Source organism: Anser anser (assembly GCF_964211835.1).
Source record: "Anser anser genome assembly, chromosome: 20".
Taxonomy (NCBI): Eukaryota; Metazoa; Chordata; class Aves; order Anseriformes; family Anatidae; genus Anser; species Anser anser.
Genome location: NC_139741.1, coordinates 3,117,713 through 3,145,178, shown reverse-complemented (window position 1 = coordinate 3,145,178; position 27,466 = coordinate 3,117,713). Strand labels below are relative to the sequence as shown.

General features: G+C 44.1%; 2 protein-coding genes across 10 annotated transcripts in view; one reads left to right on the top strand and one right to left on the bottom strand.

The window, feature by feature from the left end:
- BRIP1 (BRCA1 interacting DNA helicase 1) overlaps nucleotides 1-19,312 on the top strand; it is a 122,798-nt gene extending 103,486 nt beyond the window's left edge. For 5 of the 7 annotated variants that reach the window (XR_014574226.1, XR_014574227.1, XR_014574228.1 and 2 more), the window contains 4 exons: nucleotides 7,092-10,527; nucleotides 11,991-12,214; nucleotides 12,837-12,957; nucleotides 15,629-19,312. The gene's annotated coding sequence lies outside the window, so the exon portion shown is untranslated. Of the gene's footprint in view, nucleotides 1-7,091; nucleotides 10,528-11,990; nucleotides 12,215-12,836; nucleotides 12,958-14,227; nucleotides 14,280-15,628 lie in introns of all 7 variants that reach the window. The other 2 variants (XR_014574230.1, XR_014574231.1) reach the window with 2 other exon arrangements.
- A 212-nt stretch (nucleotides 19,313-19,524) lies between these two features.
- Nucleotides 19,525-27,466, bottom strand: part of TBX4 (T-box transcription factor 4) — a 44,585-nt gene continuing 36,643 nt past the window's right edge. For all 3 annotated transcript variants that reach the window (XM_083806303.1, XM_083806304.1, XM_083806305.1), the window contains 3 exons: nucleotides 24,257-24,345; nucleotides 23,539-23,780; nucleotides 19,525-22,166 (listed from right to left, as the gene is read on the bottom strand). In XM_083806303.1, coding sequence (XP_083662429.1) covers nucleotides 21,544-22,166; nucleotides 23,539-23,780; nucleotides 24,257-24,345 — 954 coding nt within the window. In that variant the 3' untranslated portion in view covers nucleotides 19,525-21,543. The remainder of the gene's footprint in view (nucleotides 22,167-23,538; nucleotides 23,781-24,256; nucleotides 24,346-27,466) is intronic.

The following is a 27,466-nucleotide window of genomic DNA, read 5'->3' as shown; positions in this document are numbered from 1 at the left end:
TGAAAGACATGTAGACTAAGTAGACTTAATAAAGTAGCAACAGCAGAGTTTGTACTGCATTTAAAAATAGTATCCGTCATACCTGGTGAAAGGTGTGTATCTGTACTAATGATCTAATTCAAGTCGAAGCCAGTGCATTTGTCTCACATACCAGGTGTAATTCCACAGAGAAATGCTGGAGCACATAACCACGGAGATGTTTCTTGTCTGTTGTAGACCATAGGCAGTTTAGCTAACTCTACCAATTGGTCCAGCATGAAAAGCACAAGGCTGTATAAGCATTGACTTTCTTATGAATTTGCAGCCCTTAAAAAACTTCTAATTGCATGATTATTGATGTGTCCAGATATATCCTTTTTAAGAAGTGTTCATATACTGTCTTGCCATCAGCTTCCATCCAATTCTTGACTTGTATTCAACTTTGTGTTTTGATCAATACGGTTTCACTCCTGTCTTAAATCATTATGCAGAATTTTGTTTTTACAGGAAGTTCTGTAGAGAATCACAAAGGCTTTCAAATCTGAGACAAGCAGCCTGCTTGTGATTTGAAATGAAACAATGCCCTTTTTTGAGCTTTAATTTCTAGGCATTCTATAAATGCTCGCAGAATCTACCAAACTAAGCTAATGTAAGTTCATGAATAATATCCTCAAGATGTAAGTAAAATTTTCTTGTGTCTTTAAGCTTTAGACTCTTTCAAAGACTGCAGCCACTTAGTATGCCCCAGGCTCTGCTTCCCTCGATCCAGCGTACCCTTTAGGCCATTAATTTAATTGTGTTAAATTTCCTAGGGGTGTTAATGGAAGATGTTGGAAGTAAGGGTATGAATCTTGGTTCATAGTCACAAATGTTTTATTTCATCTCCAGATATTATTTTTAAGTAATGTGTAATTTGGTTTTCATTTCCTCTCATTTTTTATTTAAAAGAAAAAGCTTTCTGCATTATTATTTGCTGTTGCAGTTAATCTACGCATTAAGAGTAGGAAACTTAATTTTATAGCGGAGGAGGCTTGCATGCTACTTGGAAAGTTTAATCCATCATCCTTTGTTTGTTTGTCAGCTGTTTAGGTTTCATTCACTTTGAGTCAAAATCTTTTCTCTCCAACTTGTGTGTGAAGTATGAAATAAGTTCAAGATGTGTATATGTGTGTATATGCGTGTGTTTCAAACTCTATTCTGACAGTCACAGATTAGTTAATTTCTTTCTTGGTTTTCCTGAAGAACGTGACTGCAAATCAAGAAGCTTGGGATGGGAAAGACATCCATAACCCCCTATCTGTATTTGGAAATCTCAGGTTTAAAACGTGCCATACGGACAGATCAGATACAGAGCCAGCACATACCATTTGGATGGCTGTTTTGAACACTCTCATCTTAGATGTTTCTGACAAAAAATGGTTCTGTTTTTTCACGCTTTCCCCTCCTACTTTCCCTTGTTAAATATACGTGTGTTCTAAATGATGTCAGTGGGAGGCTTCTAATATAGGTGACTAGTTAGAGCATTCACCTGTGAGTAAAACTGTCCTGTCTTTTTTTTCCTCCAGATCAGGGTTATAATATCTCAACTTAGGTATAGGATTTATTTGTATGATGTTTCAGCCTTCTGAAATTATTTTTAGTCCTTTACCCCCACAACTGCCATTTCCTTATTATTGCATTCACAGCAGATCGATAATCTTTGTGCCTATGTAAACTGGTAGATTGTCCAACATATTGCTCAAGGTGGCTCCTTTCTCCAGTTGTGCATGGGCTGATCCATAACCGTAGCATCAACAAGCTTCCAAGGATGGTTTCTGCCTGTGGCTTTCAAGTTGAAAGCAGTGCCCACCTGCTCAGTCTTACAGCTCTTCCCAGCCACAATACCTTGTCACTGTGCGAGAAGTGCCACTCGAAGGGATCAATGGCAGAGGAAACTTCCTGTCCCTTGGCTGATGAAACCTGCTCTCTGTGCGGAGCTGAGTCCTTACCACGAGCTTCAGAACACTGCAGACTTCAGTACTTGGTGAATCCCAGCTGTTGCTTTTCATTGTAATCACCCAGAAAGAGGGTACCGAGAGGCTCTGGAATGAACACAAAGCATGGCTCAGCCCATCTGCCCCAAAACCACGTGGCTGAAGCAGAACAAGATAAAGGAGGAATCCCACCATCAAAAGGGACTTGTTAGGGCAGAACAGCCGACAAGTGAGTACCGCAGCTGTCAAATACTTACTTGCCACATCCAGTGTATTTCTGCTCTTAATATTAAAAGTGTGTCAGAATTTCCATTATAAACCACTTATTTTGTGGGTTTATAGCTTTGCCATAAAAATACACCTTGGGTTGAATCTTGGCATACAGCCATTTGGCGACTTCTAACACAATATTAATTCAGAACGTCCAGACAGTGTTTTTAAACACCAGTATCTGAAATGTTGGTGCTTCTTTTTTTTTCCTTTTCTTTTTTTTTTTTTCACCCCCCCCCCCCCCAAGTACCTTGTTTTATGTAGGGCTTGCAGAAATCAAAGATGGGCAGATGTAACTACAACAAGAGTCTGAAATGTCTAGAAGTCCTTTTCAGAAACGAGGGCCACCTACACAACTCTCTGGCCAGATGGTAAGGCTGGCTGCAAAACTCCAAGAATGAACTGACAAGGTCACTGACTTGACCGGCAATCTGGATGCTCTCACCCGGAAAGTTTACCATAAGACAGTAGAAAGCAGGAAAGTTTTGACCAGCCTGTAACTTACCTGCTCATATGAAGCTAAAATACCAGTTTTTGAAAGAAATGAAAGAATGAAATGACAGAATCTTAGGTCATATTTGAAGTCCATAGGTCACATTTGAAGCACCTAGCTTAACAAAAGATTGTCAGCCAATGAATGGTAAATTAGGAGGAAAAGTACTTGTAATTTGAAATTTACAGATAGATCAGCTCAGAAAATATAAAAACCTCTTCTTCTGAACTAAGGGTTTCATAAGGAGCACATCTGGTCTGTTCAAATCACGGCCCCGGTGAATGACTGGAAAGATGGACAGAAACGGGGGCTCCTAGCAGCCAAATCCTGTAACTCAAGTACTGTTTATAAAATGAATGATGAAAAGGGGCGATCCTAATCTGATCCCTGGCCTTACTGTACAATTAGGAAAAGTGATAATCTTGGTTTGTAAAACAAGGAAAATTGGCAGCTGTGGAAAAATTAAAGGAAGTAGTTCAGTTAAATATTAGACTTATGAAAAAATTGGCCATAAAAGCTGCTCTGAGGCTGGCCAGGACAGAGCCTCAGAAATGTCTAGGGAAAGTTCTTCAATCAGTTCAGGAAATGTGAAGACATGAAGCTGAAAGTGCTGAGCTCCAAAGGAATGAGGATAAAGCTTATAGCTTTTCTCTAGATTTGGTCAGTTTACTTTTTGAATGTATATTAGGATCTGTGAAATGAATAGAATAAAGTACCGTTTCTTAAACTGAAGTTATTGGACTAGACAGGCTGAAAAAGGATAAATTAGCGGCAAGCAGAGACAGTGACTGCTGGGAGACACGACACGTCCAAAAAGTGGGAAAATTGGTTTTGAAAATTAGTCCTCTGCTTCAGAGCAAGAAATCTGACTGAAATGATGGATAAGCTAAGAAAGGATTTAGATTTCATTATGGCTAGTAACATGGTAATACCTGCTGGAAATATTGTCTTATGAATTAAATCTCTGGAAATTTTCTTGAGTTATGTGGCCCGGGTGAAGCATAGCATCTGCAGATAACTGATTTGCAGTGTGCAGATTTTCCTGGTACAGCAGCAAACTAGTACAGCAGTTACTTGTTGCAGTACATTTTCACCCAAGTAAAGGTAGAGTGATAGAAATCTTATTTTAAGGGTCATGCCTTTGCAGAAGTCTTAGCTGCTAGTGCCCTTGCGGGTTTGAAGAAGAAGTTAATTTTCTCTGGCACTAAGAAATTTAAATTCTGAATTAATTTAAATGCAGAGCAGCAGCATGTTCTCAGGGGATTTCCTTGCAGCCTGTGGAGGCGTAGGTAGGTATACTTGCTCTAGCTTTATCCCATCTAGCACAAGGAACTCACTGTGAAAATACAACGGCTGAGAGATCGATGCCAGGTACAAAGGTCGACTCCGTACTTCCCGACTATGCTGGAACCGCGAGCCTCTGCTGAGGTTAGAGTCGCCGCTGCTGTTAGTACTGGTGTTAACAAGGATAAAGAAAGCACGGCTGTGCCACGATCACAGCTTTGGCATACTGTTCAGATTCCCTAAAAGTTTTTTTGCAGTTAAAAATCAGTTCTCTAGATCCAATAAATATACAGCCTGCACACAGTGGTCTACCACAGATTGATTCTGAGGGAAACCAACCCATTACCCCGCACCTCTCTGTTTAGCAAAAGCAAAGCGGTAAGAAGTGCTACTGGGCATCAAGGAAATGAACTGGGATGGGATAAGTGAGCTTTCAACAGTTTTTGGACCTCACTCACATTCTGATTAAAGTCAAATGGTGGCCCGACCAGAGCCCGTGGAGCCAAGTAACAGGAAAAGGGGGAGGGAGCAGCTTTCAGAGCAGGACGAGACCTACTGCAATTTAAAGAGATGTCTTTTGGCACAACACCTGCTGCACTGCAGAGGACGGGGAGAAGGTATCATAGAGCATGCCTGTTCCACATTATCTCTAGATGATATCTCGGTACAAAGTGAAACACTTGAACAGGAACTGATGTAGTTGCAAATGGTCTGTAATATGCTGAAAGTCAGCAACCTGAGATCAAATCCAAAGACAAGTGAATCATTGCAAGCAGAAGTAATTAATTATGAGTCTGCAGCCAGCCAGGGAATGGTTTTCACAGACAAAAAGAAAATGGAGGCAGGGCAGCCCTGACCAGGTCTCCAGACAATGGCAGCCAGGTAAAAGGTTTTGGTTTTCTTAAGGATTACTGCTTCTGCTATTTCAGACAGTTTATTTGTGGCTTTGCTAATATTGTAAAACCACTGCATAAGTTTGGTGAGAAGGAAACCATTTCAGTGGCCGGTATGCTGTGATTCAACATTTTCAGTTTTTAAAAAAAGTGCATGTAACTGCTCCCATTTTCGCCTCCCCACGTTTCAGACACCTTTCAGGCTGCGCCCAGATGCTGGCACTTACGGGCTGGGAGCAGCACTGACAGAGGAAATCAAAGGGCTTGAGAGCATGGTGGCTTATTACAACAAAAAGTTTATGCTCTCAGGAGAGAAATTAATATTCCGCTCAGAGAACATCTGACAGTGGTTAAATCTATAGAACATTTTCACTGCCGTTTCTCTGGAAAAGGATAAATGGTTTGGACAAAGCCTCCGCAGGCTGCCGGGGCCCTGAAGGCCGCACTGCCTCCTGAGCGCAGGGAGCGGGCACGTCGCGCTTGCACGGGCTGAAACAGGCTGGTGCGTGGTTTTGTCTGGAGACCATCGTCCCAGGGCCACTACTGACACTGCCAGGGCAGGGCAGGAGGAGCAGGTGGCAGGGACAAGCGGCACGGTGCCCTGTTGTCACAGTGGCTGTCCTCAAAGTCTGCCTTCCCCCGGCCAGGGAGCTGGAGCCGAGGGCAAAGACATCCTCTCCTGTTATGTGGCAGTAACAGACTTTTTGGTAGTAAATAAGCGGAACTGTACTGAAGAAACACACGGCTTTGTCATTCGTTATTTTCTCCTGACAGAAGTATGCAGGAGTAATTCGGATTTTGTTAATTTGTCAGTGTTAAGGAGGTATATTGCCATTACATTCTCCTTCTCTACTGTTAGACAGAAGTAAAGAAAATCTGTACTTTGATAAAAGACATACAATATGATGTGGTTGAAATACATATATTTTTATATTTCTCTGTAAAATATTGCTATGGTTTCTTTCACCTGTGTGAACTAAGTAATGGACTGATAATTGTCTTGCTATGATTAAACAAATACTGTGAAATGTTGAGGGCTTTTTTTCTACAGCAAACTGATTCAGTGTTAAAGTTATTGCACATAAAGCCATGCTTTCCAAAGCATGTCTTGTTTTTCCATGCTTGAACCATCATGGAGCTGTCATGTTCCATTCCTAGCGTCTCCTTGACGTGCAGCAACAGACCGTGACAGCAGAGTTACAGCAGTAAAGGCAAATAAGGACATGGTTTTTAGAGCATTTATTTTAAACACAGATATCTGCACTGCTGGACATAATAGGGAGCTAAAATCTGAAAGGACAAAAGCTAGCAAAGTGGGTTCTTATGAATAATCTCATTTTAATGGAGTTGTTTTATTTGAAAGCTATATAAAGCTTTCTTCAAGCAGCAGGAGGGATCAAACACTGGAAAATCAGTTCTGTAAAGATTTTCATCACTTTGTTAAATCTCTGTTGAATGAGCTTGAATCTAAGTCAACAGTACTGCTATGTTACTATAGGATATCCAGTAATACTGACCTGTATCAACATAGGAAACCTTTCATGAAACGTAACACAGGTTGTCTTCTGTCTGTAAGCTGTTGACCTGATGGGGACTGTAGGGGAGACGGTTTGAGGTTTGTTGGTGTTTCTGATTTGTGTGACTCGTCTCCGTTCTCATGTCACCTTTATTGTGCCTGCTTAGCTACTCAGTGTAACAGTTCCCTTAGCGTGCCCTGTCCTCCATGGGTTCCTCGGGGTGGAATCGCTAGGTCCCAGGTAAGCACATGGAGCTCACTTATGCTTGTTCTTGATGGGCTTGCTGCAAGACACAGCGATGTGTGCCATGCTGAACGTCAAATATAGATGATTTCTTCTGGATCCTTTTAAAGTCCGTTAATCTTTGCAGAGCTGGGACTTTAGTAGCCCATGGTCAATTCCAGCAAAGTGCTGAGCTCCCTCAATTCAAAACATCTTGCAGAATGAGGCCAAAGACTATGAGTTAGGAAGAGGTGTGAGGAGAGCTTTATTAGTATGGCACATATTTAACCCATAGGAAAACCCACAAATTTTACTCATTTTAAGTGTATTTCACACTTTTTGACTATTTGAAATAACCACATTTGTAAAAACTTCTTTTAATGAATAGAGCTCTTTATGTATAAAGGCAACTCTTTTTTCCCCTAAGTACAGTACTTTTAAAATACTATTTCTTTTGTAGGTCTGGCTGCTTCCATCGTCTGTTCATTATTGCTTATTGCTACAGAACCCTAAGAACTGAAAACAGGCAATTTAAATTATACTTTATCTTAAAAGATTTTGCTGATCCATACATGTATTCATCAGGACTAATAAGACAGATAAGTATTTTGCTATTTAATGCTAACTGCATAAAAATACTCTGGTGTAAGTGGCGAAGCAGTACAATCTTTGTGTATGAGTGGAGGGGAAAAAGCTACCTGCTTACAAATTCTGGCCCCACTGAAGTCAGTGGGGGTTCTGCCATTTGCCTTCAACAAAACAAAGGTTTCACCGTTACGTTTAACAGAAATATTTCACTGGGACTGTTGTCAGAGTGCTAGTAAATATACCATTTTTAAATCTACCTTCCTTTCCACATATGAATGTTTGTTTACCTTGCATGCACTTCACGGTAATTTGATACAAAAATTTATCTTCAATTTCATTTTATTTCAGGTTGGTTTTGAATTGGTTCATTTTTTATTTCTTGTGCATTTGGAGAACCCACATGGCAACATCTGGGCTAAAAACATGGTAGGGGAACGTTCACATATTTTGTATTGCTGGATTTTAAACTGAATTAAAGAAAAACAGAAATGAAAACATTTGCATTTGCTTATGTAATTAAAAAAAATCATATAAAGCTGGGCCCAAGGTAGCTCAGTATATCCCTTTAATGAACACAAACCTTCACCTTTTTTGCAAGCACACCGTAACTGGAGAGACATACATGTCATATCTACCATATCAATGTCATTTTAGAGTACGTAAAAAAAACCCACTCTATTTGTCTTAGGAAATATCGAAAACTTTTATAGGGAATTTGGAAAATATTTTTTGGCTAGCATGAAAGGTAAAATCCTGCAGCACAAAGTACAGACATGGGCACAGAGACTGAACAGACGGGCTGCTGTAAAACAACCATTTAATAAGGCATTAAAATGCCATCGACTTGGACACATAAAAAAAAAGCTATGAAAACAAATGCCTTTCAAATAATTAGGATCTTATGCTTGAGACCAGTGTTGATCTCTATGCAGAGATTTTCCTGCTGAAATCAGACCAGTCTAAGTCTGATCGTCTAAGGAAGGAATTAGCAGCGTATAAATCGGCTGCTGCTTGAGATTTTTGTTTCTGCCATACGTAACCATTCATATAAATGATCGCTTCAGACTTTCTATCTCCTCCTTTCTGTTTCCTAAAGTAGTTTGAAAGACATTTAACTTAGTATGCCAGAATAATTTTTTAATTGAATCTCGGGTTTTTATCATGAGCGTGTGAAATGGTTGAATTACTAGCTTTTACTCACACTGTACGAGTGAATCTGAGCCAGGCTAACAGATGCGGCCAGAAATAGCAACAGAATCCATTTCTGTTCTCAAAAACATAGTATGACTTTGCTTTCACTTGAAGTAATGTACTTGTATTGATTTTAAGAAATAACAATAGTTACTAGTGATAGCTGGTGTGTATAATAAATCAAAATTTTATAAAGTTATCCTTTAATGTAATAAAAAAAATCAAGAACAACTTTGTCACCTATAATGTATGCAAATACAAAAATAAGAATTATAGTTGACCGTTCATATCTGTGTATTTAAGCCTGGCTCACTGCTGTCATGGTAGTCCTCATCTGCATAGCTCAATAAAGCCTCACTAATTACAAAGAACGTATTTGGAAGGCTGTGCATCTGTGATAATGGAGTTAACATTATAAAACAAAGTAACGGGGAATTTATCTAAGAGATGAGCATCAGATTCTCAACTTTAAGTTGAAATTTAATAATTTTATCTCAAAAGTAGTGTTTAATGAGTATTGCTTTTTTCATATAGTAAACTTACTGTTTTGATCTCCATATTACTGCAAATTAATGTCAATAATCCTGGATAAATTAATGTATGTCCCTGTTGTATTTTCATCTTGTTTCCTGTTCTGTCATTAGTCAACAGCTAACCCCTAAGGCACATATTTTTAAACTTCTAATCTTTCTTTCAAATCTGTAATATCAGAAACTCTCAGATCTTGTGTTTTTAACATAGAACTGGGTCACATGATGAGAGTCCTGGGTGTAACTTTCATAACCCGGCAGAATAGGAGATCTTTCCCTTGATATTGTGATTTCTTCTATTAATCAGTTTTATATGACTTTCTGCTAGCCGAGTTTTTAAAGGTGTGAAAACTTGCACTACAGAGGTATTTTATAGATTGCAACCATAATTTCTGAATGAGATTCTAAATAACTGGTCTGGTTATAAAGCTTTGGGCACAATTTTTAGGTTCCTGTGAATTACTGTTAAACCTGTGTTGCCATTTGGCTAGAAGTACATCCCAATTAGTGACCCTCCTATCTAGCAGTAGCAGTATGCAAGTGATATTTTTTTTTAAGTCGGTCGTAAATGATTAGTCCAAAAGAGTAGCATAAAACTTCGAACTAGTCCCCTGCAGGAGTCGGCTGGAGGAAATTAAAGGATCAACAACACAAGGGAAGCACTGAGGTAGGATTGTTCCAGGCTGCAGCCACAGGCTTTCACATGCACTCAGGAAATTGACTTCATCAAAAGCTGAGGATGCAGGCGCGAGGATGAGGAGGATAATGCAGGTGATGATTCTAAATCATGGCTCAATATCACATCGCTTTCCAAGGAGAGCTTTCCTCCCCGCCTCAAAAAAAGCAGGTTTTCTCTATAAAAATTGAATCTTCTCCTCATGAATTAATAAAAGTTCAGCACAAATCTGAGCTATAAATCTAATATAACTTAATAAATAATGAAGACTCAGTTTCCCCAAAATAATATCAGTTGGATTTTTTTTTGCAGAAGTAAGAAATGACTCCTCATAAGCTTCACTGCCCGTCTCAGAACGTTACCGCCCCATGTGTGGATTTGTGTGTTTGTGTGAGAGCTGTAAAACAAAGGACTCCAGAGTGCATGGGACTTACAGGCTGGCAAGGCAATTTCTTTAATGTTTTTAAGTAAATTCGTGCTGCAGAAATTTGGATATTCTGGGCCTGTGATGAAGCTGAAACCTTTCTAGTGGAGCAGAAAAGAATCAGAAGAGGGGAAATGCATAAATCTACATCTGGAGCCAAGTGTGCTGGGAAGGCATAAAGAGATGGGGGAGCAGGAGTGCCAGAACAGGGCTGAGAGCGCGAAATTCCAATGGGAAAAGTGGGAGAAAGAAAGAGGAATGTCCCAGGAATGAAGCTCTTACAATGTTCAAAACTTTCATCGGAAGTAAAACACTGGAAGGCTATAATCCAAATAAGGAAATTAGAACAAAAATTAACAATATTCAGCTAGTCAGATGTCAAAAGAAATAGCAGAGTTATTGGTGTTAGAGGTTATTGCCAGGAGGGAAAAACTCAGCATGCCCTGGGTAATTAAGCTTCATTGGAGAGCATGGATCCCTTCTCCAGGTAAGAAATGCTTTTATAACATGGCATCTTTTGCTATTGTAATTAAACACCATGGGCTATTCTGCATATGAAGTCTTAAACACTTTAGTCCTTTATCACAGGATTTTACTGGCCAGGCATATGTGTTCTTATGGCAAAAAGCATTGACTGCTATAAAAAAAGAAACCCAAACATTTCTTTTTATTACTTGACTTGCTGTATTTTTATATATATTGAGCCAAATTCATCCCTTGTGTAGCTCAGTTGAAGCCAATAAGGATAGATTTGGCCCATGTCTATATGAGAAAGGTGGTGACAATTAAAATATATTGTTTAATAATGAGAGCTATGCTAGTGAAGTGTCTTTGTGTCTATGAAATTATATACCACGACACCACATTGCCAGTATAGACTGGGGCTAGCAAAACACATAAGACCAGTTTCTGATGGAAAGGTAAAAGCACTCTGACTTTTATTATTATGATTAAATATCACAAAGGCATTCGAACAAGACTAATTTAGGTAACATCTCCAGAAGTCTCATTTATAGTGTGGTATTTTGCCATGGTGCAAGCCATTTTAAAACATTTCTCGAATGTTATTATATGTGGCTATCAAGGATAGTATGACTGGCTGCTATTAGCAGTAAGTAAAAGAACAGTTTTTATTTCATTTGTACTTTAGTGATTTTCAGTAACACTGCAAAAGGAATGTACCCTATTAAATGAAATGTGCGGACAGCCATTATTATCACTTTACACTGGTAATTCCCAGTGGTTCCTCTGTGTGAGGCATCACACCAGCACACGAAAAACGTCATCGATACCCCAAAGATCTTCAGGTCTTGCCTGTTTAGGCAGTGAGACAGGCAAAGCTTATTGCCCAGGCAACCAGGGCATCTGTACTGGCAGCCAGAAACCATAGCCCTGACTCCAGGCCTCCACGTGTGCTGCCAGAACAGCAGGCTCAGCAGCACGTTGCTTCCCAACTGTGCTAGCACCGGTGCAAAGATCTCTGGTTCGGAGGGGGGAAACAACCTGGGCTCCCCCTGGCCAGCGCTCAGGGAAAGTCGGTGCCCCCAGTGGCCCCCTGCTCCTTTCCGTCTGCTCTGACCCTTCGCAGCTGCCTCGGGGCTCCCTGTCAGTATGCTTTAGGAACAGGGGTGGGAAAGGTCAGAGGAGTAAGAGGACAGGTATTTTGTTGACCCAAGAGCTGCGCCAGCTCTTGATGGCCCTGCCCAGGAGGCAGCAGAAGGCAATCCCTCGCCCTGCTCAGCTAATAGACTCCAGCAGAAAGAGGTATCCCTTAAATGAGAATAAAGCTATAAAATACTGCCGACGCAATGAATTGCTCAGTTTGCCTAATGCTACTGGTCCTCTAAGGAGTCTCTGACCTCCCAAAAATAAGGAGAAAGAAAATGCAGAACAACAACAGCAAAAAAAACTTTTACTGTAGTTATTGCTCATTCTGAATCTCTTTTACAGAAACCTGACCTTTTCATTGAATTGAGATAGTATTTTATTAGAAGAAAGCATGATTCATAGAGTTGGTGCACTTCAAGATCTGTGCAAAGGAAAACTGGGAAGGACACAAAAAAGCTGGGCTGTGGAAAACCATTGCCACACAACAAATCTCAATCTGCACGCAGAAACAGCACAAAGGAAGAAAATATTTCCAAGGGAACATCTGATCATAGCATTGGAGCCAAGTAAGGAATTACTAGTATATTAGCCTTTCAGGAGAGGGGCATGCAGCGTAAGTGGTAGGAGAATACTCTGTCATTCTGAAATTAATAGGATTTTTTTTATTAGCATCAATGTGATGATAATGTCTGGCCCATGTATCTAAAATTCAAACATAACCAAAGAAGTACTAAGAGATCCTGGAGGGAGGGGATGTTTAGTCCATCCTAAATAGGATAACAGCTTCTTTTCTCCTTTTTTTCCACCTTTTCAGAGACCTATTTTTCAGGCTATATAACGCATAGCTGGGTTACCTGCATTTCTTTAAATATAATGAGACAGAAATGGTTAAAACAAGTGAAGTTGGGGAACAACCTAAACCTCTGTACATAACAGCAAATTTCTGACTCCACGTTGAGTGGTATCTCTGTGTGTAGAGTTCATCATCTCACACTCATTTGTGTCCTGTGCACAACTCCACACGGGTTGGCCGCGTTGCTTAGCATGCAGAGAGCAGTGCACGTGTTCCGCATCAAAACTCTGATCCTCAGACAGCTCGTATCCATGTTGCCAGTTGCTTTTGCTCTTTGGCAAGAAGAAGGTTTTTGTTTTATTTTTTAATTTTCTGCCTTTCTCTTCTCTTTTTAGTTTTCAAGTTCACGTTTTTCCTTGCATTTCGTTCCTGGCTGCTGACTTCCTACTTCCTGTTCTCTTCCTGTTTATGGATGAACATTGATTTTCAGGCGATCTAATTAACTGCTTCCCAGAGGTGAGTAAATATTATTTTCATGTTGTGCATGAGAGAAGCAAAGCAAAAATTGTCGTCTACTAATGGCTGTAGACTGAATCATTGCAGAGTGTATTAGCATTTGTAAATCCTGAACTTCCCTGGAGTTCTTAGACTGCAGTTGAGGCTGTTTTCCTTTTTAAAACCACAGGTAAGAGTAAGAATACAAGTAAGTAAGGATTTTTAGCTTTACATATGTTGATTTGTGTTAGTAGTTGGTCTGAACAAGGATTTAGTAGTGGCTCCTTTGCATCTGTAACTCAGATTAGCATTTGTGAAGAGGAGAATGAGCTAGCAACAGCACACGCGGTCCCTTTGTGCTTTAGGGGGCATGCCCTAGTATGGGACATGCAGGTGTGGTCCTCGTTTCTTGGGGTTCAAAGAGCTGCAGGGTATTTATATTTCCAGGTTCTTGATTTAATGTTTCCAGCCTCCACGTTTTCAGATGAGGTTATAGCAGGCTTGTTTTCCCTTTTGAAGAGAAACAGCGCTCTGTAGTCTGTGATCACTGAACATATGTCACCTTTGGGTGACTTCACCTGTTTTTTTTCTAAGCAGATTTAAATAGAATCCTGATCCAATAGCACAGCTCGCAGGACTGGCTCTTCCTTGTGCTTCTCCATGGGGACTGGAAGCATCCCTCATTCTCTTGGAGTCAGTGTCATGTTGTGGCTGGTGCTGCAGCAGCCTCTGCTGCTGCCAAGCTGTGCCACACAGGGGAGAACAGTCAGGGAATCCATCAAGACATCAGTATTCCAACGTACGCTCGTCTCACTCTAAATGTCTGGTGTTTGTATTGTTTGAGATTTGCCCTCTTGCTTTTTCATGCACTGCAGTCAGCTTGCACCAACACCTTCCAGTCTCGTAGTGCTTGGGTGACGTTTATACAGAGTTAAACCGCTCTCTCCTTGCACGTTCCCGATGAAGCAATGTAGAAAAACTGCTTGACATCCAAACATTTGTGTAACAGGCATGTGCTCAGTTTTAACACTGAGTGTAAATCCAGTCCTTCTCTGTGACACTGGGCAGAAATCCCAGTGGAAGTTTTTCCTGCCTCTAACCTGTCTACTTTCTTTCATAGTGATGAATGCTGAGAGGGAAAGCCTGAGGGAGGGAGGGAAGGGAGGAGCTTTCTAAGCTTTGAATTGATCGTGTTTTAAGAAGGATGGGAAAGAAGAATGCAGATTCATTTAAAAGAGAATTTTTATATGACTGAAATCTTTGGTGTTTTTCTCATTTTGATCATCTTTAGTGTTCTCATAACTAAGTCTTAGACTGAATTCTTACCAAAGATGTCTAAGCAGGTAAGATATTGTGTCTACTTTTATTTTTGACTTTAAATTGAATTGATTACCTATCCTCACTTCCATTTTGTCTGGCACGTAGCTGCTCAGTAGCTGTCACCTTTGCTTTCAGTCTAGGTATCCATTGCGTGCTGACTGTTTCATATTACTTCTGAAGCACAAAGCAAGTTCATCACCTTTCCAGGATGTCTCCTGATTGATTCCTCATGTCTAGGGAAATCTGCTCTAAAGTTTCAGGCTAAAATGAGTGCTTGGATTTAGTGTGGACAATCAATGGTTTAAGACTTATTCTTCTTACGTTTTGAGCAATTCATCTGTGCATTAGATACACAGCTGATATTAAATACAATATCAAATATTAAATTCGAAGTTTTATTATTCTCTCAGTAGCTGCTCAGAGGCACTGGGCATGACTAAACCATAATTTGCAGAGTGTGGCTGCGTCATCCATCAAACACAAATAGGCTGTGCTTCATACCTAGCCTGCACACAGCAAAGCCAAGGCTGACAGCACTGAAAAGAAGACCAGGGCCCTGGCCTTGCCATACTGAAATCTATAAAAGTTTTCCTACCGACCTCAACAGAAACAGGACTAAGCCTTACGATTTTGGCAGGAAAATCTATGGATATTCCTTTTCATCTCTCTGCTGAATGCTGAACTCCAGCATACATTGTTGACTGCCTTACGTAAGATAGAGGCTGTTAAGGAAAAATAGTAGTTTTGCACATACTGTTCTCTGCACATGCTGTTCTCTAGTAAATGTTTGTCAAAGGATGCATCCATTCCTGCTGGCTGAGTCTGAGGCTTTGTACAAATTTGGCTTTATTTCCTGCTATCAGTGTAAACTTCCAGCTAGAAGCTGCGTTTGTTAAGTTTTGTCTTTGAAATTGCTAAAATCATTCTTGACCAAGTAGATTGTGGTGACAAAGATGGCCATTTGATGAAATTCTCCTAAAAAAAAAAAAAAGAAAAAAAAAAGCACCCTTCCTCCACTTTGTGAATACAACCCCACTGAAAATATTCATCAGAACTGTAACAATGCATGGCTAAAAGCCAAAGATTAGTATTTGCTGAAAACTAAGGAAAACGGCAACAAAAAATACCAGATAAAAGCTTGCTGGCACTTGCAGAGTACTTGTTCAGACCTCTTACCCTTTCGTATTTTTCTGTGGAACAAGAGCCTTTTGACCCACTGTAGCTATTCCTCCTGTTCTCATTCCCATGTGTTTTGTTTCTCTTTTGTGTAAACAAGTTTCTAATTAACATAAATCAAAGCCTAATTTTAATTGAACTAGCGTTATCAGCACTTCGCACTAATTTGTATGCTCTTTTGTTCCCTCTCTCTTAGGGCCAGGTTCCAAGGGCAGACTTGGGGCTACAATTCCAGCCTGTGGCACCTTGGTGCATGCCCAGGGGCCTCCAAGCTGCACGGGGTGCGAGGGATGTGACGGCAGAGCAGGAAGGAGGCTTTGGATCAAACAGCCTCAGGAGTCACCAGCACGAGCCCCTGGAGCCATAAGCCCTCTCCTGGGGTGCGTTTCTCCTAGAAGGAAACCTGAAGAGCTGCTGCTGCGCCTTCTTTACCTATGCCTGGTGCTTACAGCACCCGATGGGTAAGGGTTCCATGGTCAACTCTTCACTTTGTGGAAGTCCCTGATCGACAAACAGCCTGAAATGTACCGTGGGCTGGGAGTGCAGACTTTTGGGTGTAGACTGTTGCACTTGGATGGGAATAGTTAATATATCAGGGACTGCGAGGCCCGAGGCCACTGCCCGTGTCATGCAGGTGGAAAGAAACATGTGCCTAAACCCTACACCTGCTGTTAACATCACGCCTCTGGGATGCAGGAGCTCTTGGGAGCAAGACTTTCTCTAAGCTTCGTGCTGTGAAGGAGGAGCTGGCAGTGGTGGGGTCCACTCCTGGTGCTGTAGGGGGTGGTCCTGGACACCTCCTGCAAGCACTCAAGGGTTCGTTGGCCTGGCAAGGAGATGGCTTTGTGCATGCCTCTAGGGGGAGTTCCCACCTTTCTGGGGCTATGTGAAGGTCTGGAGGTCTATGGTTGGGGTTCAGAGGCTTCCTGCTGTCACAGGTGCTTTATCCCCTCAGCAAATTTTGATTCTCCACCTTCCTTCCCACTTTACACTCACAGTCTTTGCTATTTAAAACCACAAAGCAAAATTAAAATATTTTAATTGTTGAAAGCCTTTTAATTGAAATCTGCCACAGCGTTAGAAGCCCAGTCTCAAAAGGAATCAGCCAGGTAGGCCTCCTGGTCACGACTGCCATAACAGGTTTCCTGACAGAAGGCAAGCGTGTGGGCCTGCTTGGCCGCCGTCACCCCTGGGCAGCTTCTCTGCTGGGCCAGGCAGCCCCTGCTGGGCCAGGCAGCCCCTGACGAGTTTAATTTTACACTTCAGTTTAAATACAACCTAGGCTGGTCTGTACCTCACAGTGCTGGTGCAAGGAGTGGCTGTGAATCCCCTCATGAAACCGATCTGAGCTCCAATGCCTACTGTGACCAGGTGACAGACAGAGTATGGGGCAGTTTCACGTGACAGTGTTTTCGTGTTAAAGTACAGCTCGTGTTGGACATGACTTTTTGCTTTTGTTGTACGGTTCCCAATGTTTTCTTCGCTTTCATTTTTAATATTGATCCTGTATTTGTGGAAAGGAAATCTGTTCAAAACCTTGCTTTCCCCACCACCAAGTCACAGTCTCATGATTTCCGTTACATCCTACTATCAAAGCAGTAAAAACCCTCAAATCACATTGAATTTGGGCTGCCTCTTGTCACAGTCAAGTGCATGGCACCTCCTTGGAGCAGACCCTTGAATTAAAATATTGTAAATTTTTTTGCTGTTCAAGCAATACTGCAGAAACACTCGTGGCCAGGGAGGGAGGAGACTTTTTCCTCCTGCTGGAATTTTTCACTATAATCATCCTCAGGGGAGTTCTCATCTTCAAAAGAAACATTCCTTCTATACAAGCTGCAAAAAGAATTATTTAATGACATCATAAATTAATACAGAGAGGCACAAATTTTCCAAAATGTGGAGAGAGAGGAAAAAAAAATTAGCGTTTGCCAAAAACACCCCAGCTCTTCCAGACTTAGGCCTCTCTTGAGCCTGCGAGCTGCCAACGATACCAAATTGAACGGTGGGGTTTTTGGCATGCCTAAAGTTTAGCTTGTTTAAATTTTGGCAAATATTCGTATTACTCACATACTCAGCAAACTGATACAAATATTTGTTCTATTTAGAGTGAAGTCCAAAGGCAGTGCTGGCATCACTGCTGCTGGACTCGGTGGAACTATCTTACTCATGCCAATATTAAATTTGGACATCTACCTTAAAGAAAAACAGCCTTTTAGGTACAGATTAGAATACATCAATGGAAAACAGACCTCGTGCATAGCCAAGTTTTCCTCGCTTGCTAATTTTTGCCTTAATCTGATTTGAAATGGATCTAGTTTTTCTGCACACGGGCTGCCGCTCGCTGTTACGATGCGGCGAGCCACCTAGGCAGAGCTGGAGCTGGAAGGGCCTCCACACACACCAAGCCCTCCACATTCTTGAGAAGCAAAATGTGTTCGCGCTGCAGCACACCGAACCTAGGTGCGGTAACGTTTTAATGCTGTGCAGGTTGTTGGGTTTGTTTTAGTGGTGTCTGCAGTTTACCGTTTCTAATTCGAAAACCAAATAGAGCATTAACCTCCCACCTCCAGCTCCTCCAGGAGGCTTGGATACAGTCAGACGCCGCTTCTGGAGGCCCAGCAGCTTGGCAGCGCACTGCCCTGTGGGCCAGCGGGGAGCTTGGTGTCGATCGCACAGCGGCGAGCGGAGCCACAGCCACCAAACCCACCCCGACGTGAAACGCAGAACTGAAGTGGGACCTGGGTGCCTCCCCCCTTGCCCCTGAGCTCTCTTTGGGATCAGACACAGAAAGCGGGTTAGAAATTTTGCAATGAAAACAAAACAAAAGCAAACAGACACCACCCTTCCATTCCTTAACTGAACGCAGCCAGAATGCGCTCCGGGGGGTGTGCTGGCTGCGGGTCTGTGTTCGGTTCAGATGTGGTGTGTGAGCTGGATGCTATTTAATGCTTTCTAAATGCTTTTGTAAAGGCCGAGTAGCAGTGGGATCCCCCTAACTTTAGCCATTTACAAATGGGAAACCTAGCCTGGCTGAGCTGGATTCCTCTGTGAGTGGAAAATATCATCACCACAGCATGATTCATCCCCTTTTAATCTAAGTGTCTGATCTCTCTCCGTTGACTATAAAAGGAGCCCAGCTGACCAGATTAGCATATATCCAAATTTTGGGCATTTATCTGCTAACTCAGCCTTTTACAACCGGGCCCTGTAGTGGCCATACCATGTCGTATTTTTAAAACTCTAGGAGCTCACGGCGTGCCACGGGGTTTCGCAGAGCGCCTGCGCAGCACCGAACCTCAGCTGTGAGCTTTACAAAAAGCTTGACGGCTGCGTGCGCCCTCGTCTGCTTCCATCTGAACGTTAAACCCTGCGTTAGTTACGGGTTCAAGGCTCCTCTACCTTCCCTGCATGAACAGAAAGCTGTTGGAACAATTCTTGTAGGAGTTACTTTCAAAGCTGCCTTAAATCAATAAATATTGCATTAATCAAGAGGTGTGGGGGAAAAATGGTGCAAAATAGAGGTGGTGATTATTCACTGAAAAGGACATTATTATTGTTAGTCATATTTGTAAAACAGGCAAAGGATCCAGTCCAGCTTGGCATGTGGACTCTGGGCTCATGACCCCATAAATTGTAGGCTACAGTGGCAGTGCTCGTCTCGTGGTGTTGATTCAGTGTCATGGTGAGGAATGACCCGAGTGTTTCACCTTATGGCTGCCGATACCCTCAGACCCCTGCGCCCCCCAGCCCTGTACTTCACCACTGTACATGAAACTGGTCCACACATAAGTATGGGAGCATCATTTTGCTGCTTCTGTTATAAGTACTTTTAACTTCAGTCTAGCAGTGCTCGTTGTCCATTAAAAAAAAAAAGAAATACTACCAAAAAAAAAAAACTTAGTCTTGCAGTGGGCCGTTAAACTTTGCTGGAGTGGATATGGCATGGGTGTAAAGGGTCAAGTGTTAATTTTGGGCAAGTGTTAATTGGTATAATCAGACAGTAGGAAAGAGAAGACAGACGCGGCATCCAGTAATTCACCACGGAACGTTTTTATACTCATTATTGAAATGCACCCAGAGACAGTTTATAGTAGTAAAATGACTTTATGTTCTGATATGTAAAATAAAATGTCCATGCTATGTAACAAACATTTAAAAATTCCACACCACCTGTATCTAATGTGGTTTCTAATAAAGATTTATCTGTAGTATATATGTTTTTTATCTAACCAATTCTTAGTTTTTACATCAAAGGTGTGTAATAAAAAAAAAAATCTTAAATAGATGTCTTTCAAAAAAAAAAAAAAACTTGCAACATTCATTTTTATTAAGTATTTCATTCGTAAAAAGCAAAGCTGAATTGGACACGTGGCCTGCATTTGTGATATATATATATATATTTTTATATATATATATAATATATATATGTATATAAATAGCTATTCAGCATGCAAAAATTGTAGTGATTTCCAAAATCCGATTACAAAATCCACACCAGTCACACACATCGTTTGCTGAATGGGTGTTTAGGCCTGTCCGGGTTGAAGCACGACCTCCACCTTAGTGGCCTCAGGGTTGTCTCACTGCGAGCAGCTGCCCTCGTTCATCAGCCTCTCCTCATTGGAATGGATCCATCCAAACGCAGAAGCACCTCCCGACTTCCAAATTTGCATTTCAGCTTTTTGCCTTTGCCCACGTGGGAAGCAGGGGCAAAAAGCTGCCACGAACCCGCTGTTCACGACTAGGGCTTAAATACTGCACTCTTTAGTGGAACCAGACTCCCAGCACCATTTCTGTGCTGTCACCTCCAGGTAAGCCACGTCAGCGCCAGGACGCTCGGCGAGACGGATGCTGCACACTACGGGCAGGAGGCAGCCCCTGCTCCAGAGCTTTTTGGGTGAAGTCGATGGGAGTTTGGGTCCATAAGGAGCGCAGCTTTCCCTGCCACGTGAGTCGGCTCAGCGATTCTCTCGGCACTCTGTAGGCAAAGCCAGCACTGGAGTCAGTTCAAGATACTTCCACGGTAAACAATAGTAGCAATGTATACACTGGTTACAGATTTTTACCTGTTCTACAAATATTTGTACACTGTAAAGCCTGACAGGTAATGGGAACTCTTCCCACTCCCACCCCCCCAATTAAAAACCACTTCTCTATGCCTCCTTTATGCTGAAAACAATTCTTTCTGAGTTAGCTGCAAAAGAAAAAAAACATAGCACAAAAGGCGCATTTCAGCTGAATACGAAAGAAATCAAGGACCAGCAAATACAGAAATCGTTTCTGGAAAGTATTAGCGACTTTTAAGCTTAAACTTCATAAATATATTGCAATAAGCAAGTGTGATTCAATCAATGGATGAGAGTCTGAAGACACTGGGTCTGTTCCTAACGCTGCAATTAATTTGCCGTTTGGCCTGGGGCATAGCGTTTCGCTTCTCGGGCTCCCACAGCCACGAAAGATGGTGCTGTGGGGGGGAAGAGGAGATGCTTGTGCATCGGGGCCTGCTCTTCTCCATGCCATGCTCCAGCTGCGCCGGGGAGCCACCGGAGCGGCACCGCAGCTCCCTGAGCCCGCTGCCCCACGCCCGGCACCCGCACAGGCTCCGCCACTTCAGGGGAAAGGGAATTTCTGCAGACGGAAAGAGCCTGGTAAGTGCTGCTACGGCAGTCCTGGAGCTACGCGGCAGAACAGATGGCGTTTTCCTTTGATTTAGGGGATTCTGTGACTTCGCGAACCAAGTACCGTAAAAGTGAAGCTCGTATTTTTCCCCAGTAGCCAAAATTTGCTTACGGATGTTTAATGTTATAGGCGAAAGCAAATGACTAGCTACTTCACTCGTTAGTCATGAAGATGGTTTCTACTGGATCAGTAACGAAGACGCGAGAATTAATTTATTCGGAAGTCAGTGAGAGGCTGATGAATCCAGCCCTCCGAGACAGGAGTCGGAATGCTCCGTGTGCCTGGAGATACGAGCTCTGCACGCACACAAACCCCCTCTGGAAAGGCACACTCGTCTCACCGAAGTGCAAGTTACCCACAGGTATCAACGCTGGCTTAACACCGTCCGGGAGCAGTAACACGAGCTGTGGCACCCCTGGGCCCGCGGAGTCATCCGTCAGTCCAGTTCTCCACAGTCCCCATTCCTGAATGGTACTGCAGCGACGACTCCCTCGACAAGGAGAAGCTTTGGGAGTAGAGGAATTCGTTGGCCGCGTTTAGGTGCGGAGAGGGGGGCTTTCTCTCGCACACAGATGGGTGCACCCTTTCCCGCGGGAAGGAGGAAGGAGGGACACGCTCCCGGACCTGAGACTGGGACAGCTGGTTGTAGACGCTGAAGTGGCTGTTCCCTGGGGGCTGCGAGCCCTGCCCCGCGATGGATGGGAGCCGCGGCATCATGGTGGTGGCAGTGAAGTGGGCGGGGAAGGGCTGGTAAGGCACAGTTTCCATTGTCTGAACACTGTAGCTGGTGTAAGGTGCGACAGAAGTCCACATATTGCAGCTCAAGGGGGGAGGCGGAGGCGGCAAGTCGTCCACTGCCGGCACACCGGCGATCTCGGCCCCAGACCCAGAGTACATACACGCTTCCCGTGGAGTCACCTCGCTGCAGTAGGAAGGGCTCAGCATCTGCTGGTCGTACGGCGGCGGGGAACGAAAGTAGTGATCGTCTCCCACGGACGAGGAGGCCTCCAGGTAGGAGCGCTTGCAGGGCAGGTCCAGGTGCCGAGCGCTTTCTGTGAACAGAGAAACCAGTGCTCAGGAGCAGCTCCCGGGGCGGCAGCGCTCAGCCACAACCCAGAAAGAGCCTCTGGGGGTTTTATGAAGTCCCCTCAGAATCCGAGCACACAATCTGGGATTATTCCGCTACATTACCGGTGCTCTTTTTTCAGATTAATTTGCTTGAACTGTTTTGCTTTGGAAAGACAATGTACAATATCACAACGACATTGTGTTGCAAATGTCAGAGTAATCCCATCAGCCTCAAAGCACTCTGATGACATTTATCAGGTTAAGTAAGTGACTTGGCCTACTACTCTCACATCAGGGATTACTTCACGTTCACCCAGATAACAGAGGTCCATGACACTGCTGCAGCGTTACCCCTGACAAATTCAAGAAGTCTCTCAGAGGGTCTTATCACAGCCTTTCTTCCTGTCATTGCAAAAATCACCATACATTCCCCAGAGATTCATGTCAAAAGCTGCAGAAATATCTTGAGATAAAAGAGACCTTTACCAACCGCCCGTCCCTCCCCTAGGCCTCATGCTCAGAAGCAACAACCCCATTCCTGCGATGGCCACGGCGGCGTTTGCCGGCCGCCTTCTGTTAGCTGTTAGGAACACTCTCCGGATGAATTTGTGAACTCATCTGCAGATTAAACATCTGCTAGAATTACACATTTGCCTTGCAGTCCTCATTACTGGTGCTGCTAGATTCCTCATTTGCCCACGATCAGAGGATTCTCACAGCTTAAATAAATTAGCAGCCAATGAGACATGCAAATAGAAGGATTTTGCTGGGCAGAAATTTTCCGTTTAACTTAAAACATGCCATGATCTCATCTGAAGCTGGACTAAAAGGAAGAGAATGGAGCTACAGTTCGCTTAAACTTAAGAATGAGTTGATAAGGAGGAAAGGATGCTTACAGACAGCCACCACAGTCCCACTAATCTGCAGACATCGAGATAACTGCTAATGGCTTCATCCTGGAAAGTGCTCAATGTGTGCAACTTCGTTAATGCTAATGGCAGTGTCAGGACATTTCAGGATAGATAAGGACCCCTCCAAACAAATATTATTAATTCAGCTGATTCTAGCGAGCGATAATTTTCCAGTGTAGCTTCATTCCATTTGAATTATGTGTTCTGATTGTTTTGTTTTGTTTTGTTTTTCAGCTCTGACTCCAGAGGCTGAATTTGCCTTCTATAGGACAAAACCACTAACAAACAACTTCCCAAAAACTCAGCTCCAAAACACGTTGGTCACTTTGCAGATTAAGGCCTAAGAGTCAGATAGAAAACAAACCGGAATTAATGGTAAGCTTTCAGTGCCCATGCTTTTAGGTCTATTTGCTCTAATATTTTTCTGGCTGTAAATTCTAGTTACCTCTTCTTTTTAGGCAATGATAGAAGAGCCCTGAATCTCTCTGTGCTGTGAAGGTGTTGAGTGGCAGATCTTGAGTATCTGAGGCTGCAAACTGCATGTGAGCACCATTTTCATACTGATAATGCTGAAGGGTCTGGTGACTCCCGTGAAGTGGGTTAACATCTGGCTTTGTTGAAAGCTGGCCGTGACTTGACACCAACCTCTGCCTCATGATGCTTTTGGAAATTACTGGATATTCTTTGCTAAAGGAGGTGAGAAAAATTATTACCGGTTAGACAGCAGTCAGCATTAACAGAAGGGTGAAATATTAGTTTGGCTTCCTTAGAGCATCCCCATCTAACGACTGCAACGCCCTTTGCCAAGCACGATGAGCTCACCCTCACCACACTCCTCTGGGTGTGGGCAGGCATGACGACAACACGGAGTGTGTCACTGAACTAGAGAAGAGCATTTCAGAGGTATAAGGGCACTAAGAGTGCCCCTATGCCCCCAAATACAAGAAAATTGGGTGCCCCCATGGCATTTGAAAAATTTCTTCAAAGAAGTGCAGCACATGGTTGTATTCACACCTGTGCACAGACATGCACGTGATGGGATGCTCTCTAGCTACTACCAGCCGGGCAAGAGGGAGCCCCGTGGAGCCCCTCCTGTCCATGTGTCCCTCCTGTCTGTCTGTCCCTCCTGCCCACCCACCCATCCTCGCACGGCCCTGCCGTACCTTTGCAGTCGTGCCACGCGCAGGTCGCTGTCGTCACTTCCCCTGAATCCCTTAGCAAAGGGGTTGTTCTCAATTTTCAGCTGCGTTATCTTTAAGAGAAGGAAACCAAGCAGAAAGCATTTGAAAAAAGATCACTTGGTCATTTTTCCTCTGTGAGAAGAATCATAACTCAAATGGTGCTTTGCCTTTGGGCAAGGGAAAGGTGCTGCCTTTTGCAAGAGCTGCCTTTTCCCACAAGAGATATAGAGCAAAATGGTCAAAATACCTTAAAATAGAATAGACTTAGTGTTGGTGGAGCTCAGCTTTTGTAATGGAACTGTGAAAGATCTGCCACTTCGTGAAAATGCTGTAAAAAAAAAACCTCTGGGCTGACGTGAAATTTCCCTTTAAAAAAAAACCAAACAGTTCACCTGGCCAACAGCCCCAGTAAATACAGCCTTCCCTCGCCAACCCTGTCCCCGGCCCCTTCCTTTTGTAAGGCGAGCACAAACCAAAGCCTTACAGCTGTCAGGAACGCTGGGGAGAGGTAAGTACGTGTCCAGTGTCCACTAATAAAAAAATAAAATCGAGCACCTCTTTAACAAAGGATTCTGCATAGATCAACGGGCAGCAACAAAGACCACCTGAGGGGTGACCTTACACCAGCCTGCATCCGCTCTTAGGGGCGAGGGTGACAAGCAGGTTCTGCACTCGGATGACTTGCCAAGAGCATTGCTATAGCTAATGACCACATGTTTAGCAACGCTGAAAAATAACCAACACAAAAAAACTCCCCAGAAAAGAGCTGGCTGCTCTCGGTGACGGGGGAGGAACGTGTTGACATGTGAATTTAGGCGGCCGCGAGTGCTGCTTCTAGCAGTGCCGGGGGGGGGGGGGGGATGTCTGCGGGGCACGGGCTGCATCCAGGGCCCAGCACGGGTGCTCCCGGCCCCACCTGGCCCAGTTGGGGCTGTTCATGTGCCACCAGTGGGACTGGGGGCAGCTCCCCCCCAGCTCATGGGCCATGAGGTGTGTGGGGCCTTCCCGGCCCCTGACCAGCCTCGGGTGCACGGCGTCACGGCGTTCTGCTACGTAGTGACCCTAGCGCCCAGCCTGGCTGCTCCCAGCAGACCCGTTCAGACACGACACATTTTAACAAGTTTGTTCCTGCTGAAAAAAATACGTTTTTTCCATTACTTCACGTTTTTCTTTCTCTCTCCTTTTTTTTTTTTTTTTTTTTTTAAGTAATTTGCAATTGCTGTTAGGCTGGGCGACATTAGAGATCTGATGTCTGTGCAGCGAATTTGGAGGCGTAATCCTGGCCCTGTGGACACTGGGGGGAGTTTTTCACTGACATGAGCAGCATCAGGGTGTCATCCGTCCTTGTCACAGCGGTCCCCTGGCTTCATGCGGCCCAGGAGGGAGCTTCGGGCAACCTGCACCTGGGGTTGCTGGCCCTCCGATCCCGGAGCCTCGCAGTCCCCCCTGCCACAGAGGCCCTCGGGTTTTGCTCAGAAGGCCGGCCACTTACTGGGACACGTCCTGCTGGCTGGGCATTCCTCAGCTAAACATAGTTCTGCAGTTTGTTTTCTAAAAGATGCCCAGACTGGCATTTCAATCTCTGATGCCCGAGGGAATAAGCACAGCCATCCTGCTGTTTCTCAGTGGCTGCGATTTGTGGGGAGGGCGGCGAGCTCGTCCCTCGCGCCCGGCCGCACCTGCGGGGCCGCCCCGCGAGGTGGTCGCGTGGCGGGGACAGTGGAAGTATAAAGTTTATGAAGCACTTGGGGAACCCTAGGGATGAAAGGCCCTATTGAGCTGCGAGACATTTTAAGGGGGTATTAAATAAGCTCTTTCGAGCCTTTTTTGGTTAACCGTGTTTGGGCAACCAGTCATTTTATACCAACAACTACACCTTTTCTAACAGGATTCACTTTGGTGTCCAAATAGGGACCTCTTTTCTCTGTCTTTCCATACCACACACACCCAGGGCTCTACTCCGAGTCCTTTAACTGGCTCACTAATTGCAAAAGCTTGCAAGGACTCTGTGCTTCGAGCATCAAAGGGCACACAGGCATCCTGCTTGGGCGGAAAAGGTCTGGTCAGGTTATTGGGCAGGAAAAATTTCACATATGTTTCTGCTCCTGGAGGATTTTTCTATGAATGTCTAGAAAAAGAGCTGGTCCTCTAACAAATGGCAGATGACACAGTCGGGGCACCAGGAGGGCTCTGGCGATGCTGCACACCCTGTCCCTTTCTTTGCGAGTCCCAATGTGCTTCAAAAACTCCGTCTGATCAGAACCCCCCCAGCCCTGTTTCACAGGAACAAGAACCAAAGGGAAGAAGGTGCTCGTGCAATCAGGCAGGCAGTAGTGGCCTGGGGAGCGCAGCCCGGAGCCCCCTCCTCACCCTGCAGCAGTGGCAGCGTGCCTGCTGTCACAGGAATGTGACAATCAACTGCCTCTCCTGCTCGTCACTTCTTTTGGCTCAGTCCCCACCCTTGCCAGCAGACAATACCCCACCACTGCCCCTGTAAAGGGAAGGGGCAAGCAGCCTGGCGGGGCACGATGCTTGTGCCCCCTCTCCACCACACACCCCATGCAAAAACCCCACTGCCAGGACACCGGGAACCGAACCCGCTGGCACCACCTCGCTGTAGGGCCGCGCTGTAGGAACCTGCCTGCCCTCAGCTGGGTGGCCTCAGCTCCCTGGGCTGATGCAGGAGGGAAGGAGGCACTAGGAGACACAAACACCACTTTTCCCGGTCCCACCGCCCGAGCCCTCTGCTCCCCCCTCACCCCTCAGCCCACTGCCGGCACCGCCGGCACCTCCTGCCGCTCATACGGGAGCGTGACCCGGTGCTGCCCCTACCACACCACATGGAAAAGAAACGGAAAAAAAACAAACCCTGCAGTTAGTGGGCATCCAGAACCAGGCAGAAAGGGCAGGACCAAGCCCTTTGTGTTTTATATCCCCCCGAAAAACAAAACACAGACACCCAAAGCCCCTCTTGCCCTCATGTCCTAACCACAGCGCAGGCTCGTAGCTGGTTTTTTTATGGTTACATTCCTTGTGTGTCTCACTAAACACACATGCTATAATTACTTTTCGCTGGAGATTTATGAGCAAGCTTTACCAGTCATTATTAGATTTGCTTGCTGTTTTGAATGACATCTTGGAGTTTATGAGCGCCCCGATTCATTAGTCCCTGGACGAGCAGGGCTCGCCAGG